Source organism: Trichoderma ghanense (genome assembly GCF_004382785.1).
Source record: "Trichoderma ghanense strain CCMA-1212 chromosome Unknown scaffold_9, whole genome shotgun sequence".
Taxonomy (NCBI): Eukaryota; Fungi; Ascomycota; class Sordariomycetes; order Hypocreales; family Hypocreaceae; genus Trichoderma; species Trichoderma ghanense.
Window position 1 is genome coordinate 837,906 of NW_027395672.1, and position 16,333 is coordinate 854,238.

The 16,333-nt window shown below is 52.5% G+C and overlaps 8 protein-coding genes across 8 annotated transcripts; 4 read left to right on the plus strand and 4 right to left on the minus strand.

Annotated features, from left to right (window-relative positions):
- Window positions 1-221: 221 nt before the first annotated feature.
- CCMA1212_007370 (uncharacterized protein) lies at window positions 222-1,153 on the plus strand (the record flags this gene model as incomplete). Its single annotated transcript, XM_073704540.1, has 2 exons — window positions 222-306; window positions 366-1,153. The coding sequence occupies 2 exons, from the start codon at window positions 222-224 to the stop codon at window positions 1,151-1,153; spliced, it is 873 nt and encodes a 290-aa protein (XP_073557091.1).
- Window positions 1,154-3,395: 2,242 nt separating this feature from the next.
- On the plus strand, window positions 3,396-5,361 carry CCMA1212_007371 (4-coumarate-CoA ligase-like 7; the record flags this gene model as incomplete). Its single annotated transcript, XM_073704541.1, has 6 exons — window positions 3,396-3,590; window positions 3,659-4,039; window positions 4,101-4,349; window positions 4,416-4,697; window positions 4,776-4,904; window positions 4,963-5,361. The coding sequence occupies 6 exons, from the start codon at window positions 3,396-3,398 to the stop codon at window positions 5,359-5,361; spliced, it is 1,635 nt and encodes a 544-aa protein (XP_073557090.1).
- A 1,654-nt stretch (window positions 5,362-7,015) lies between these two features.
- On the plus strand, window positions 7,016-8,300 carry CCMA1212_007372 (uncharacterized protein; the record flags this gene model as incomplete). Its single annotated transcript, XM_073704542.1, has 6 exons — window positions 7,016-7,139; window positions 7,312-7,441; window positions 7,495-7,586; window positions 7,657-7,808; window positions 7,876-8,022; window positions 8,076-8,300. The coding sequence occupies 6 exons, from the start codon at window positions 7,016-7,018 to the stop codon at window positions 8,298-8,300; spliced, it is 870 nt and encodes a 289-aa protein (XP_073557089.1).
- Window positions 8,301-8,374: 74 nt separating this feature from the next.
- On the plus strand, window positions 8,375-8,638 carry CCMA1212_007373 (uncharacterized protein; the record flags this gene model as incomplete). Its single annotated transcript, XM_073704543.1, has 1 exon — window positions 8,375-8,638. One exon carries the CDS (start codon window positions 8,375-8,377, stop codon window positions 8,636-8,638), a length of 264 nt encoding a protein of 87 aa, XP_073556807.1.
- Window positions 8,639-10,268: 1,630 nt separating this feature from the next.
- Window positions 10,269-11,444, minus strand: CCMA1212_007374 (uncharacterized protein; the record flags this gene model as incomplete). The annotated part of the gene is made up of 1 exon (XM_073704544.1): window positions 10,269-11,444. One exon carries the CDS (start codon window positions 11,442-11,444, stop codon window positions 10,269-10,271), a length of 1,176 nt encoding a protein of 391 aa, XP_073557099.1.
- Window positions 11,445-13,258: 1,814 nt separating this feature from the next.
- CCMA1212_007375 (uncharacterized protein) lies at window positions 13,259-13,599 on the minus strand (the record flags this gene model as incomplete). The annotated part of the gene is made up of 2 exons (XM_073704545.1): window positions 13,259-13,547; window positions 13,595-13,599. 2 exons carry the CDS (start codon window positions 13,597-13,599, stop codon window positions 13,259-13,261), a joined length of 294 nt encoding a protein of 97 aa, XP_073556826.1.
- A 351-nt stretch (window positions 13,600-13,950) lies between these two features.
- On the minus strand, window positions 13,951-14,730 carry CCMA1212_007376 (uncharacterized protein; the record flags this gene model as incomplete). The annotated part of the gene is made up of 1 exon (XM_073704546.1): window positions 13,951-14,730. The coding sequence occupies one exon, from the start codon at window positions 14,728-14,730 to the stop codon at window positions 13,951-13,953; it is 780 nt and encodes a 259-aa protein (XP_073557093.1).
- Window positions 14,731-15,350: 620 nt separating this feature from the next.
- On the minus strand, window positions 15,351-16,115 carry CCMA1212_007377 (uncharacterized protein; the record flags this gene model as incomplete). The annotated part of the gene is made up of 1 exon (XM_073704547.1): window positions 15,351-16,115. One exon carries the CDS (start codon window positions 16,113-16,115, stop codon window positions 15,351-15,353), a length of 765 nt encoding a protein of 254 aa, XP_073557092.1.
- Window positions 16,116-16,333: the final 218 nt, after the last annotated feature.

Here is a 16,333-nt window from a genome sequence, read left to right on the forward strand (position 1 = left end):
GGAGTAAAATGAGGTGCAAATAACAATGGCCTTGCGCATCGAATCCCAATACTACAAGGAGCAGGGATCCGTGTAGTATCGGAGGTCAGACAGCATGTAATACCCAGACGCCAGTTGACCACCAAATCTGCCCTCGCGGCCTCTCCATCACAAAACTCGCCAATTCAATCTGCAACGTAGTTTCAACAACTCCAAAAGTCCAGTGTGAAAGCCGGCTCGCCATGAATCAAAATGCAGAGGCAAAGACGGACCGTGTCGTCCCCATGCGCGTCATCGTCTGTGGCCTGCAACGAACAGGAACACTGAGTGAGTTGCGCTATGATAAACAGACAAACAAATCGCCTCTCCTCTGACTCTTCCGCCAGGCGTGCGAGTGGCCCTCAAGCAGCTGGGCTTCAACGACTGCTACCACATGCACAACCTCCTAGAAAGCCCAGAAACCGAATGCCCGCAATGGGTGCGCCTCATCGAAGCCCACTACGGCGGCAAAGGCACCATTACCAAGGCCGACTTCGACAAGGTCCTCGGCAAATCACAAGCCTGCGTCGACGTTCCCGCGGCGCTCTTTGGCGTAGAGCTGGCGGCCATGTACCCCGAGGCCAAGGTCATCATCCTGAATCGCGATCCGGAGTCGTGGTACGACAGCTGTCTGGAGTCAGTCATCACGGCGGCGCAGCCGGCTTCACCGTGGATCAAGGTCCAGATGCTCTTCTGCTTCGTGTTTGATCCGGCCACGCGCGCATTTGCTCGCTTTGGAAGGGCCATGTCCGGGTTAGCCTTTCGGTATAATCACCGGGCGGAGAAGGACAAGGCCATTGCGTGGTACACGGGCACGTATAAGCGTTTCCGGGACGAGATCCCCGAGGAGCGGCGCATCGAGTACCGGGTCCAAGACGGCTGGCGCCCGCTGTGCGCCTTTCTCGATGTTCCTGTGCCGACGGTTCGGGATGAGGTTACGGGGGAGGAGGTGGAGATGCCGTTTCCGCATGTCAATGACCGGGAGACGTTTCGCAGGAATACAGAGAGGAGCAGGGCCCGGGCGATGAGGAGGGCGAGGGAGAATCTGCTTGGGGGAGTGGGGAGGTTGGCGGTTGTTGCGGCTGTGGGATATGCGGGATATGCTGTGTGGAAGATGCGACTGGGGAGGTTGTGATGGGTTTGTTTTCATCACTGGGATCGAATTGCTCGTTGTGTATTCGAGCAGTATCACTTCAAGTCTTCAGCCTGGTTTGATTTGCATGTATTGGTATTCTGTAGATCCATGGACATGATCACCTAGAACGTATCTCTACTCCAACGCAGGAAGCAAACTTGAAAGCATTTGCCATTGATATAAAACACCATCCATCCGCGACAAATAACGGCAACCCTGTAATATCGAATATTGATCCCCATCCCCTGTGGTATCCCGTTCCCCAAACCGGCCACTTATTGGAAGCGCGAATATCCCCAAGAATGGACGATCTGCATTGAAGAGGCTTGGGTTCGATTCCTTCACCCCACAACTTCGTTACTGACATCATCGTCCGCGTGAGCCACCCACATGATTCGTGTACATGTACTGCATTATGCTGTTGACCCAGAAACAAAGCCAGAACCCAGACAGCGATTCTTCATCAAAACTGCATTCGAAAAGGTAATTCTTATGCTCAATGCTTTATATCCGAAATTATCGCATTGTACCCAAGAATCCAGATCCCGAGTACGAAGGCCGAGGCTCGCTCATTCGTCGCGGTGTCGAATCACTGCTGCTGCTTCGTTCGAGGTATGACTCTCTTTCCGGACTGCTGCTCAGGCCGCTCTGTTGCTGCTGTTCTTGTTGATGGTGATGTCGGTGGTGGTGATGCTTCTGGCCAATCGTATAGTCCATGGAAGGGGCTTGCGCGGATGTCGAGGGTTCGCCCATCTCGAGGGACTGGTTCATACGATGATGCGTGTAAGTCGCTTGAGACGATGTGTTCGCGGCCGACTTCGACGTAGAGCCAGATATCGCAGCATTCAACGTCTCAACGAGCAAAATAATCCAAGAGTTACAGTATCAATGCCCAATCTACCCGTCAGATACGCCGTCCTTTATATACATCAACTATATATACATACTGTTCCCCGCATCGTGGAATGCCGGTCAAGTCCACATTTGATCAACGCCACGGCCCAGCTTAGTCGCCCTCCATCTGGAAGCTTTCTGACCTGTGAAGTGCCGTCTGCAGTCACACTGGGAAACGGGTAGAGGCAAGATTCGCTGTTGGGGCATGTGGTTCCGGTGAAGAACAATTGGCTGCTGTCCCCGCATATTTGGGGGATTGTCTGGTTGATGGACGAATGGAAGGGGGCGCGCTAGAGCAGAGAACAATATGCCGGCGGGATATTGGCGCCACGCGAGGTTGGGGGAAGTTTTCTTTTCAGCTCTTGAGCTCGTGGGTGATGTTGGGCAGCATTGGGGGTTTTGCTGTTGAAGAACATTTGCGGTATTATGTTTGGCAATGGTGTACGGGAGAGGAGCCCCTGAATATTGACTTTGACAAGAAAGGAAACCTTCAAAGATGGTGATGCTCGGACATCTTTGCGTTGATGCGGCTCGCTTCTACGGGCAATATGGGCAACAAGTGGTCCGATCACAGCGCGTAGATGGCTGATTTTCTGCTAGAGCGCTTCGACTACCACAACTTGTCATATTCATCATTTAACAGTCATTTGTTGTCATTCTTGTGCCATGGCAATTGCTCTCACCAGGAGAAAAGCTTGCCCACCTGCACGAATTCTTGGACATTTCCATTCGGGCAACATCGAATGAACAAGACATGGCATGTTTGCCATCTGTCTGTCTGATATGCATAGGGGCTTTAAAGGAGCATGATGCGGATAATGTGAAAAAGAAGAAACCTCTATTTTCAGACCGCACAAGACGACTGCAGCAGTCCTCTCTCGTCCTTCATGTATGCCATGGCAGCCCTCTTGCCCTTCATACCACTGCGCGTGATCTTTAGAGCTTATGCAGGAGAGACGTGCGACATCAGGAAGAGGAAAGACATTTCTTCATGCTGATTCCACGACGTGTCTTGGATAGTAATATGCTATTAGTCCACGTAGGTATCCCCCCTTTGGCATCAAAAGGTGTAGCTGGTAGTATTTTGTAAACGAGGGCGAATCAGAGGTACAAACGAACCACCAGGCGCCACGGAGACACCCTCTACATCTTTTTGTTCGATATCATGTTGAGGTTGCAGTTTACATGCTAAGTACTTGCATTCGAATATTATCCTGATATTCCATTCGCTAGAGCCGTTCTTGCGCTTCAAGGCCAAAAAAAATGCCGTTCACAACCCCCTCTTAGATCCCGACGCTCCCCTTCGATCCTCCAGATTCAACACCAATCCATGAGTTTCTGTTTGGCGATGAAGACAAGCAGATACCCGATTGAAAACTCCCTCCCGCCTTTTATCTGTGGCATCACTGGAAGGTCGTATTCCGCTGCCGAAGTGAAGTATCGCATAGAGTGCCTTTCAGCCGCACTTGCAGCAGAGTTGGGAATCGAGGTCAATGGCGGAAGCGAGTTCGATAAAGTCATTGGGCTCTTCAGCGTCAACACGGTATGCTTCTGGAGACTCTTGGAACAGTCAATTTCTTCAGTTAAATGTACCATTGACACATCAAACAGATAGACACCACGACCATCTCATGGACAGCTCATCGTTTCTCGGGAGTGTCGTCGCCAATTAGCCCTTCGTACTCTGCTGCCGAGCTTACAAGACAGCTCAAGGCGGTCAAATGCAAGGCTCTCTTCACCTGTGCGACACTTTTTCCCACGGCCATTGAAGCGGCGTCTGCGGCGAATATCCCCAAGAAGCATGTCTACCTCGTGGAGATACCGGAGAAGACGCGGAGAGGGGCTACCGTTCCGCCTGATATCAAGTCTGTTGATCAGCTTATTGAAGAAGGGAAGAAGCTGGCTCCTTTGCCGGTGGTCAAGTGGGAACAGGGTCAAGGGGCTCGTCAGACGGCATTCTTGTGCTCTTCCAGCGGAACCTCTGGATTGCCGGTGAGAATGTCCCAAAAATCATGAGATTATGTCTTCATCGTAGCTAATATGGTTCGTCCAGAATAACGTCATGATCTCCCATAGAAACATCATCGCCAATACTCTACAGTTGAGCACGTTTGAATCCAACTACAAGAGCGGAAAGCCAGAGTCGCTTCTTGCCGTGCTTCCCATGAGCCACAGTCATGCCCCGATTGTGGCTGGTCATGCTGGCGTGTATCGAGGCTACAATGCTGTTGTGCTGCCGGGACTCGACCTACTTGATGTGCTAGAGGCTGTGCAGAAGCATTCTATAGAGACTCTGTGGATGGTGAGAAGACCAAATTGATTTGCCCTGTTAGCACAAAAGCATACTGATATGAGACGGCTACTCTAGGTCCCTCCCATGATCGTTGCTATGATAAGAAATTCCGCCGTCACTGCCAAGTACAACCTCGATCACGTCAAGGCAACCGTAGTTGGCGCCTCTAATCTCACCAAAGAAATCAACGAACAGTTTGCCAGACTACTTCCCAAATGCCAGTTAATCAAAGGATATGGCCTCACCGAGACCGCAGTAGTTGCATCTTTGCAAAATAAGGCAGACATCATGTTCGGCTCCTGTGGCCACATCTTCCCTGGCTATGAAGGTCGACTGATCAGTCCCAATGGCGACAAAGTGACGGAGCTCAGCACCACCCGGTGAACTCCTTTTGCGATCGCCCACCGTAATGCTGGGGTACCTTGATGATGAAAGGCGACAAAGGAGGCATTTACAGAGGACGGCTGGTTACGGACAGGGGATTTGATGGAGTTCCGCAAGAGTGATGGTGGTCACGAACACCTCTTTATTGTCGATCGAGTCAAGGAGTTGATCAAAGTCAGGGTAGGTTTGATGGAGGCATTTGTCTACGAAAGAGTCGTTATTCGCTAACTATCTTCAGGGTTTGCAAGTGTCTCCCACCGAACTCGAGGCTTTTCTTTCGCGTCACCCTTCCATCGCGGATGTCTGCGTCGTTCCGTCCCCCGACGACGTTGCGGGCGAACTACCCCTCGCCTTCGTGGCGCTCTCTCCCGCCGGCAAAGAAGAAGACGAGCGGATACTCAAGCAGAATATTCACGATTTTGTCGACGGGGAATTGGCAGAGTATAAGCGCCTAGCTGGAGGAATCGAATTTCTCGAAGCGCTACCCAAGTCAGCGAGCGGCAAGACAAAGAGGGGAGAGATGAAGGAGCGGGCGAAGAGGATGTCTGAAGCGGGTAAGGCGAGGAAGTTGCCCAAGGTGCTGCAGGTGTTTGTCTATGAGTCTTCTGATGATGAGACTAGCGAGGATGATGAGTGATGAGTTTGGGATTGTGCGGTCACTTGTGGCTTAAGAGGAGTATATGTGATTCGCTACATGGGCTTCTACAGGCCTGCTTGTCTATACGAATACATGCACTTACATCCTTTTCTCGACAGTGACATCCAAAGCCTTTCCTATATCATGTCTCTCGGAAGGGGACGAGAGCGGAGATCTTCGCGTATGCTAAACAGCATCCGGACTGGCTACCAGATTTGTGTATACTCTAGGGGCGAGAAGAGGGGACTTGGGCCGGAGAACGTATGCAATTCTCAATGGGCGAATCCTCCTGAGCTTTCCCCTATCGTCAAACACAGAGAGATTCCCCAGGTCAACTTCGTCTTCACAGGACAAGGAGCGCAGTGGGCAGCAATGGGCGCCGGCCTTCTTGCAAATTATCCCTTGTTTCGCAGTGGTATACAAAGAAGCTGGATGATGCTCTCCGAAAGGGACCCGACCCTCCATTAGGGGAGGAACTTATGGCTGCCTGCTGCAGAAAGCAGGATTCAACAGCCTGAATTGTCTCAACCAATCTGCACAGCCCTTCAAATTCCTCAATCTTCTCAGGACATGGGCGTCACTCCCGCAGCCGTGGCTGGCGATTCAAGTGGCGCAATGGGCGCGGCCTATGCCGCTGGTGCTCTAATCCTCGAAGCAGCCATCATCATTGCTTACACCGCAAACAAGTGACGCAGCATCATGATAAATCTGGTGAAATGGCAGCCGTTGGACTTGATCGTGACAATGTCAAACCTTTTCTTTAAGACGACGTTGTCATCGCATGTGAAAATAGCCCCAAGAGCGTTGCCTTGCCAGGAGAGAGAGGAGGCGATCGCCAGCATCAAGGCAGCTATGCCGGATTGCTTTGCTCGGAAGTCGACGTTTGAGGGAGCCTATCGTTTACATCACATGCATGAGATTGGCGATCGCTATGAGAAGCTTTTGCTTGGCCTTGTAAAGGGAAAATTCAGTCCTTTTAAACTGGTGAGAGCGCTAAAGCTGGTTCCATGCCAGCTGCTCACTTACACTGGAAGCCACACGTCGACTTCATTGCCCCTCATCCCTCATCCATGCTGTTGGTCCTCTTTCAGACGAAGTAGCATAGATTGAAAAGCTCACTCTACTATACCAACTAGAGTTATTAAAGCAGGCGGAGCGTCTATCAAGTCCTCCGCATTTGCTGCACGTTCGCAAATTGCTCGCCTGAGCCAACTTAAACGCTGTGGTGGGTAGAGGACGAAGCCGTCTCTCTTCAAGACTACCAAGTCGAGATTGAGCCCTGGACTGTCAATATGAACTTTCAGGATATTCTCATGGCTATGGGCATTGTCGAGGGTTACAAGCCTGGTCTGTGAATCGAGCGCTCCGGTGTCAGCCGCACAATCGGCAGAAATGTTAAAGGCCTGGGATCTGGAGATCGAGTCATGAGATTGATCACGGCTGTTTCACGAAGAGCTTCGGTCTCAGACGCAAGTCTCGTCGTCAAGATTCCGAGAATTTCTTCACTTTGAGAATGCCGCTACGTTTCCTTGCGTATACGCCACTGAGATACACACACTCATCAACTTGGGTAGATTGAGTTGGAACATCCGTCCTAGTTTCATTCTGCTTGCGTCAGCGTCAGTATTGTTGCCCTGAGTACAAATGTAAGATCATGGGCGCTGAAATATATGCCACTGCTGGCAACTCCGGAAAGGTCCAATACCCGATGGCCAACTTTGGGAGCTCTCACGAGCACATTTTCAGCTCCCGTGATGCTTCCTTCTACGCCGCCTCATGTCCGTCACTAACGGCAAAGGGGCTGATCTAGTGCTCAACTCACTATCTAGAGAAATACCGCATTCGTCTTGGAAGTGTTGCTCGGTCTGGCAAGATGCTCGAGATTGGCAAATGAGACTTCGTCGGCAGAGGGCAGCTCGAGATGGAAATCTTTGAGTTGCTTGTTTCAAGGCGTCAACATCTCTCAGATGGCCGTTGAGAAACCGAGTTTGCAGAAGTTCAACAAACACTATGAGAAGGGGGTTATCCAGCCTAAGCCTGTGAAGCTCTTTGAGGCTACGGACATTGTCGGAACTTTCCGGTATATGCGAAAGGGGCAGCATATTGGCAAAATTGTCGTATCATTGCCGGCAGATGCATCTCAGCTGCAGGTGGTAAGGAAGCCTCAAACTGCAAGTTCACGTCAGGTAGTTCGTATCTGCTAGTTGACGGTCTCAGCGGCTTGAGTAAGTCGGTCTCTAACTGGATGGTGCGGAGCGGTGCTCGTCACCTCATGTACTTGTCGCGATCTGACAGACTCTGAGCAGGATAAAAGGTCCATCAAGGAGGTTGAGGCGCAAGGATGTGCCGTCCAGGCCATCAAGGGTAGCGTCACAAGTCTGCAAGACGTCTACCGTGCCGTCGAAGAAGCAGAAAAGCCCATCACAGGCGTCTTCCTGATGACCATGGTCTTAAGGGCAGGTCATCTCCTTTTCTCGTCCATCTGTCTGGCGCCGCTGACTGGACGTTGAATAGGAGTCTGGTAGTCTACAAACTCATGAGGACTGGTTCGCAGCAGTAGGATCCAAAGTCGACAGCGCAATCAATCTTCACCCAGCCCTAGAACACTGCGAGCTGGACTTCTTCACTCTCTTCAGCTCTATATCGTATGCCGTCGATCAGGTAGGCCGTGCAAACTATCAGCGGCCAATGCTTGCTTGACGGCATTCACTCAGTTCTGCCACCAGCAGGGCTTGGATGCGGGCGTGGCGAATGTCGGAGTTGTAGACGATTTCGGCTTTGTGGTCGAGAACCAGTCTCTGCTGGAGCAGTTCCGTGCCTTGAACTTCTGCACTTTGGGCGAGACCGAGCTTCTCGATGCTCATACTCATACGCTGTTGCATCAGCACCCGGCAACCTCGTCCTCGAGCGAGAGTGACGGCTTCTTCAAACCCAGCTGATCTTGCCATCGGGTTGAAAAGCACAAAGGCTCTCTCGTACGCCAACAACCGCTCCATCGAAGGGCGACCACCACATGGCCCAAGCCCATCTCCAAGATGATTCCGATGAAACGTCTGCATCCCATGCAGGACCCGAGGATTTTGGTCAAATCATGAAGAGCGTCCACATTACGCCGTCGCTACTGGACATGCCAAAGAATCTCGAGTTTATGACGAACCAGGTCGAGACGTGCATTTACAGCCTCATGTCAAGGGACGTAAAGAAGCTGGATCTTGGGCTGAATCTGGCTCAGTTGGGAGTTGGCTCGCTGGTTGCTATCGAGATCAGGAATTGGTGACGATGGTCGCTTGGGGCGAAGGTTGGTGTGCTTGAGTTCATGGGGGGTTGGGGGCATTGCCGACCTGGGGAAGTTGGCCGCGAAGGGCGTCAGGGAAGGACACAGGACGGCATGAGGCATCACAGGGGCTCTGAATGGCTTCTTGTATGGTCAGGTTTGATGGAGCTGGTGCTCTCCGCTCTTTTCATTCCCTTCGCCCATTCGGCTATTTCCTGTTCTAGAAAGATACAGATGCCCAGCATGGCAACATGTTGAGGATTGTTCAGGGAAGAGGGGGAACATATTGCTTGATCGATCTCATGTCTTCATCCTCTACGCATCACTTTCAATGCCAATTTCCATAGCAATTCATCACTCTAACTATTACTACTCATACTAATAAGCCTTCATTTCTCCCGTGTAATTCAGCTCTAATCCGCCCGCTGAAGTGCCTAATCTTAAAAGTCATTGTCTTCCGGCACCCTGCATTGCTTGCCCTCCTTCGCGATACAACTTCAGTCTCCCCAAGCAACATCGAACAAGCGGTGAGGCCCTCAACATGCCCTTTTACATTGCCTTGCAGCATTCACAATAAGCCACGATAATTGCGTGGTCAAATAATGTGCTGAAAATGGACCTCCCTGCATGTGAGCCTTCTACCGCCTTGTCTGGTCTAGATGATGTGAACAGAATCCCCCCCCTTCGCATATAAGAGCAAGGGTGGTATGCAAGGGAGAGAGACTTTGCACGTCGTATCCAACATGCGTTGCAATATTGCAAGTATGCAGATAAAGGAGCAGTCGGGTCTCAAGCTGTACAGCGCATTGCTTACATACATTTATGTGCTTCATGAGAGGCTGTAGACGATCTGGCCCCTCCGCCTCGAGCACGTTATATATGCACGGGTCATAGAGAGACCTCGCCAAGGATAGTACAAAGCGAGGAGTAACTTCTCATGACAGACGTCATCTAATTGTTCAGCGTCTTTGCGATCCCCCCGGCTGAGATGCATCCTGACGTCCCTCTACTCTCGTCCTTTACTCTCGGAATCAGTCTGAGATTCTTTTTAAAGAGAAACACGACGCTGGCACGGATTCAAGCCAATTTAATCCCACTGTCAGACCTCACCATGTTTTCTGAGAGCATCTCGGTCACTGAAGCGCAAGTCATGCATGCATCTTGGAGTTCGAATTGGTCCAGCGATCTTGGGTACCGCCCTTTCATTTTGTCTGCAGAACCCATCCCAAAGCTATCGTATTGTAACATCAGAAACCATATGCAAGACTTCTTTCAGGACATACACATGTGTACTTAACAAAAGGCAAAAACAATCCAATGAAGTAGCTCTCCCATAGGGAACAATCTTACTCGTGAGCCGATGCCAATAACACAGAACGTGACACCTAAAGAAAACAACAAATACACCGCTTTTACCCTCTGTTCGCCTCTGCTTCCTATTGTCACATCAAGATCAACAAGACCAAGACATGCAGAAGAGAGGGTGCCGGTATCAGGCGGCCACACCCCGAGCGGTCGAACAGATACAACCAGAAGAGGCGGAACTGGAACCCCCCCTAAGTGAAAACAACCCGAGATCTAATCACCCCGCTAGTTCATCTCATGGTGTGGCAACACATTATGCACATTTCCCCTAGTTGGCACCAGGCAAGTAAAGAGGAATCTCCATGGGCAGCTCCTTGTGCGGCGTGAGCGAGTCAATCGAGCCCGAAACGTGAGACCGCTCGACAGGCTTGCGAGTAAAGAAGACAAGCATGTCACGATGAGCCTCCTTGGTCTTGTCGACGGGATACACAGCGGAAAGACTGTGCTTGCGCTCATGGTCGACAATCATGAGCGTGTCGAGGAACTTCTTGTGCTGGACGCGGGCGAGCAGGTGCTTGGGCTGGATCTCCTCCAGGGGGATGCCCGTCTTCTCGTCCATGCTGTGCATGAAGGTGGCCGCGCTGTTGTCCGACATGTTGTAGCTGCCGAGGAAGGTCGTCATGGTGTGGTCGACGCCGTCCGAGTGCACGCCCTCGAGGGCCGGCTCGCCCAGGATATGGGGCGTGGTGACGGTGCGCAGGTTGAAGAGGGTGCACACCCACTTGTTGATGCCGTACTCGAGCTTGGGCCGGTGGGCCACCTCCATGCCGTGGATGATCATGGCCTTGAAGGCGAAGAGCGCCTGGAAGATGGAGTTGAGCTGCAGGTCGTTCTGCACCTCGTCGAAGCGGCGGATGGCGCCAGAGTCGTAGCGGTTGAAGTCCTCCTCGACGGTCAGCACAAAAGGCTGGAACTCGAGGCGGCGGATCGAGTGCGTGTCAAAGTCGAGGCAGAAGCGGCTGTTGCGAGTCCTGCGGAAGGGCAGGGTCGGGTCGTGGTACAGCTTGTCTGAGACAGTCTTCATCCCGGGGATGTCGGACTCCTTGGCGCCCAGGCCCAGCATGAGCTCGACCATCTCGTCGGACTCGACGAAGATGCAGCGGTCACGGAGGTACTTCTCGCGCAGCTTCATGATCTTGCCGACCGTCTCGTGGAACTTGGGGTTGTACGCCTGCTCCCTGACGTTGAGCTGGGTGAAGCCCTCCACCTGGGGGAAGGGCTCCGTGGGGAGGTGCTGCTGCTGATGATTAAACTGCTGCCCCAGATAGGGGGGAGGGGGCGGGCCGCCGTTCCGGGGTGTCTGAGTGGCGATAGCCTCAACGGCCTTGGCCTTGCTAGACTCGTGGAACAGGCGCTGGCTGCCGCGGTTGGTGACGGCAGGGGACGAGCGGAGCAGAGGTGCCGAAGCACGAACTGCACGTTGGGCGGATCTGAACGAAGACATGGTTGGTTGAAGAAGCGTCAAAACCCGATGAATAAGCTTGGGATGTAAAGTATCCCTGTTTAGAAGAGTTTTGTTTGTTTTTAGAAAGGAAGAACGGAAAACAAATAAGATCTTCAATTTCTTTGTTTTGTTCAGAGAAAAGACTTTAATGATCAGGAGTCAGTTCAGGAGTGGCTCAGGATAGCCCCCTATCAGGAGTTTGTAAGAGTAGCTCAGGATAGCTCTCTGTCAGGAGTTGAAAAGAGTGGCTCAGGATAGCCCTCTGTGACAAAGGAGAAGAATCAGGAGTTTGAGTTTTGTAATGGCTCAGGATAGCCCTCAAATTGGAAAAGACGCTGTCTTTGCTTGTCAACACTTTCCTTCCAAGTAGAAGACGAAGAAAACGAACTCTGGATAGGTCCCTGTTCAAGAGGGTGGGAATGAAGCAGAGAAGGGGAAAAGGTAAAAAGAATCTGAAGAAGTAAAAGCAGACCGTCTGTGTGCAACCGAGGAGAACGAGGTGAGTCAAAGGAAAACATGGAAAGTGGGAAAAGGCGCCTTCTTATTCACAAGAGGGCATATCCTGGGGCGAGGGACACATGAGACACGCAACGGCCCTGTGGTGGGGAGGAGAGGAAGGGGAGGGAGGGAAGGGACCATTCAGCCAAGGAAGCACAGCATCGTGATGTTCGATTCGGCTTGCTCGAGGCAGTCCTACCTCGTACAAAGCATGGCATCATACCTCCCCGCGCACCACCTCGTTGAGAAACGAGGCAAACTGGCATCCCGCCTCTTCTCCTTTCAGCCAGCCTCGAGACACACTAGCGTCGGATTCTGATGTCAGCCAGTATACGGCCGAAAGGAGGGGAGTTGATGCCTACGCGAGCTCAGGAATCCATCTAGTCTGCCATGATGCAGGCTTACTAGAACCACAAGCAGGGGTGAGGATCGGATGGGTGATTGCGTGGAGGTGTCTCTCAAAGGCCTTCCGATGGTCCTCAGTACAGTATCTGGGCGTCCATTACGGCTACTATTTTTTACGCAATTTACCAGAGGTTCATCGAAAGACGCAATACATGTTGGAACGAACAAAGCCGAGGAAAAGCAAGATGGCCCATACTGGTCCGCGGGCTGCGTGATGAGACATTGTTTTGACAACAGTCAAACTCCATCAAACCGGTTTCTCTCGTCATAGTTGGGCCTCGTAGTATATTCCATAGTAACGTCAGCTTGAGCCGGCACGGCACGAGACTCCCTTGCATGCGGAGGAGTACCTTATGCCGACGTCGACACTCTCCCGTCCCAAGTCCGTGCTGTAAGAGGCACGTACTACTTTCTTGGATGAGAGCTGAAAGGGACGAGGTGGATGCACTTTGCAAGTACATACACCAACCCTCGCATCATGCACACAACCTGCCCCGATACAGCGTTACTCGGTGCGAGGGGTATGTAGCATGTCTTACTGATGCGTCGACAACCAGCCAATGGTGTTGCTCTTGGCAGAGGTCGAGGACGGGCTAGACGAGCAGCCGGTGAGTGTGACCTGCGGCTGCGGCGCATCAGCCCTGTGCCGTGCCGTGCCAGAGGGAGACAAAAGTGCGCCTGGGGTTCAAGCCAACTTACACACTTACACACACACACAACGCACACACAGGGATACCTGCTTGTGCTTGGCACCTCCAGTGAGACACTGACTGTACTACTTGCCATGGCTGAGTCGAGAGAGGAAAGCCACACGCGCAGTATCACCCCAATACGGAATATTAACGCGGGAACTAGTCGTACGGGCCATCTTGCCCAAGTTACACTGCCCCTCGTGTGCGTGGGGAGCATTCTCAATATGTAGTCATTTGTGATGCCGCGGTTGTAAGAGGCAACGTGAAGAGGCAAAGGTCGGCGTGACGAGAGACGCGAGGCCGACGCAACATGACGGCGAGCAGAAGCGAAACCATGGGCTGTAGGCTTAAGAGAGAGACAGAGAGAGAGAGAGAGACGTCGGTGACGTGAGGCAATGCAATGCGCTCATGCAGATGCAGTTCCAAGTAGAAAGCGGGATGGGAGCATAGATGAATTGGCTTGGAATTGTTGGCCTCTGGTCGACCACGTAGTCCTATGTCTGTCTCCCTTGAACGCGATTCCTGAAACGCCTGTGGCTTGCTTGGCGGATGTACAGCATTAGTCTATGCAAGATATGCCGTTGATCAGCAAAGGAGGAGCACCTGGAGAGGTTGGCTACACATAGATGGCGCCGTATTCTCATCCTAACCACCTTGATGATTATCACACACCACCAATTGAGATTCATTCATCAATGGGATTCGAGTTTACCAGCTATTACAGTACTACTGATGTTCTGCGTGTGGATATATAACCGGATGTATTCATCCAGTAGCGCACAAATGAAGAGAACTACGTGCCCATACGTGCAGGCGCAGATATTACCCACATAACCCCCCCTATTCCATATGCAACAACCATCCGACCGACCCAAAGCAGCGCGCATCACCCGACTCTCGCCTATGCCAACTTACACCACTACGATCTGCATGTATCGCTGCCATACCCTCACAAACGAGACCACTGCCATGAGCGCCCACGCCTCCCCCAGCTCACCGGTCGCTCCGCTATTCACAAATTCGAACTTGGCGGCCTTTTTGATATTGAGGCCTTTTGCATCTGCCCACACGGCCAGCACCTCGCTGTCTGCATGCAGCCTCTCATACTCACACGCTGCTGCATCTTCCCCGTCCTTCTCGTCGTCGTCCCAGTCTTTGTCTGCATATGCATCCGTGTGATGACTGGCCGCGACTCGCCTCAGCTTCCATCCGCGACCCCATTCATGCAACCCCTTCACCTCTTTCCCGCCTGTGCTCACCCACTCAAACCGCTCAACACGTGTCGTCGCCTTCTCCCCCGCTTGATCGCGGACAGGGACAGGCACGGCAAAGCTCCAAATGTCCATCCAGCCCTTTCTCCGGCGCGAAATCTTCTCCTCGAGGACTTCCTGGCCGGGCCTCAGCGGCGGCAGTGTCACGAGGTTCCCCATGCCCGACTTGCCGGTGTTGCGGACCGCTGCGAGGGGCGGGTGGTCTGCGGTAGGGCCGCTGTGCAAGATGAGGCTCCCCCACCAGCCTTCGGGGAGGTTGAAGGTGTAGACGGGCTCGGAGGAGGAGCTGTTGAGGAGGTGGAGCTTGAATTTGCTCCATGAGGGGTCGAAGGAGAGCTCCATCGAGTTGGGCAGTGTGACGCCGTTGAGCGAGGCGCTGCGGAGTCTTTGGTGGGCTTGTTTTGATTCGGTGCCGCCCATGGTGATGGTGACAGGGGTTTGTCAGTGAGTAAAGGAAGAAGCAGACGAGATAGATCTGGCTGCTGATTGAGGTGTGGCTTTGTGGTTCAACTTGAGGTAAGAGTAGGCCTGGCGATGATGGATTTGTCTTATTGATCTCTCAAAGCTGCTTTATATGCTCATTGCTAAAGATTCCTGATTTCTTCATGGGTCCATTAGAGCTTCCAAATGCGGTAATACGCAGCGCTGGTGAGGCGTTGAGCGAGAACTTTAAAGAGGATCGATGCACCGCCACTCCAGAGATCCCATAATGGTGAAATTGCAGTGTTGTTCTGCTGTTTGATTATGGACATTGAGCCCTTTGTATCATATGCGCAGCCTTGAGTGCCGGCTGAGTGGCGGAAGAGAGACAAGGTCGGTGACAACGCTGACGATTAAGATGCGATTAATGCCTGACCAACTGATGGGATATGCAGTGATAGCTTCATTGCAAAGTTGCAAAGGCGGGAAACCCGTTTGATGGCTAATGCGATAACTGAGACTGTCTAGTACGTACATGATGATATCAAAGAGTGTTGATCTAGATACATATAGAGAACAGACAACATGCCTCTTCTATACCCGCAGTATGAACCTCAATCCTACCCGCTCTTTGCAGCAGCATCAACCGCATCGGCCATCTCCTTCATGTTCTTAAACTTCCACGAATACGACACCTTATCCGCGTATGCCTCCAGATCCCCGCCCATAACACTCTCCACCTCCTCACCTCGCTCGATCCACGCGCTGGCCAGGCCAATCTCCTTTGCCGGCACATGGTCGTGATGCAAGCTCTGCGCCGTATGCAAGATATCCTCCTTCTTCACGCCAAGGTCCTTGTCGCAATGCTCAATGAGGTACCGGAAGTTATTCAAATCGGGCTTGTACGAGCCAATCTCCTGCGCAGTGTAAATGGCGTCAAAGGGGAGCCCCCGGAACTGCTTGTCGAGCGTGCGCTTGAACGAGTCGAGGTCCACGTTGGACAGGATGACGAGCTTGAAGTGCCTGTGCAGCCGGTTCAGCGCGTCCAGCGTGTCCGGGTAGATGGTCCAGTCGCCGACGCCGAGGCCGAACTTCTCCTTTGCGGCCTCGTCTGCCGAGACGGACAGCTCGGCGGCGAGGTTGCCGTATGCGGCGGCCAGGACGTCGCGGTAGAGGAGCGTCGGGTTGGCGGACTGGACGAGGCCTTCGTGACGGACGAGGGCTCGGAGGAGGCCGAGGCGGTTGTTCTTGAGGGGGTGCGACTCGGGGAGCTGCTCGTTTAGGGGCTGGAGGGCGTTGTAGAGGCCGGATTCCCAGTCGATGAGGGTGCCGTAGCAGTCAAAGGTGAGGGCTTTGAAGGAGTTGATGGGTCGTTGAGTGGCCATCTTTGCGTCCGTTCCTGGTCAAATGCTCTCTCCCTCGTACAGATTGGCAGATTTCTCGATGGCGTTTGATTTCGTGTGGTTATTGTTTGAATCTCGAACCAAGCGGTATAGTCTCTCTATCTCTGCGTCGAGCTGAACGATGCTGATGCCCCGCCAATTGATGCCCTATGACACCTTACATGAGCTTCTTAGCCGTGGATACCTTAATGAAGCCAACA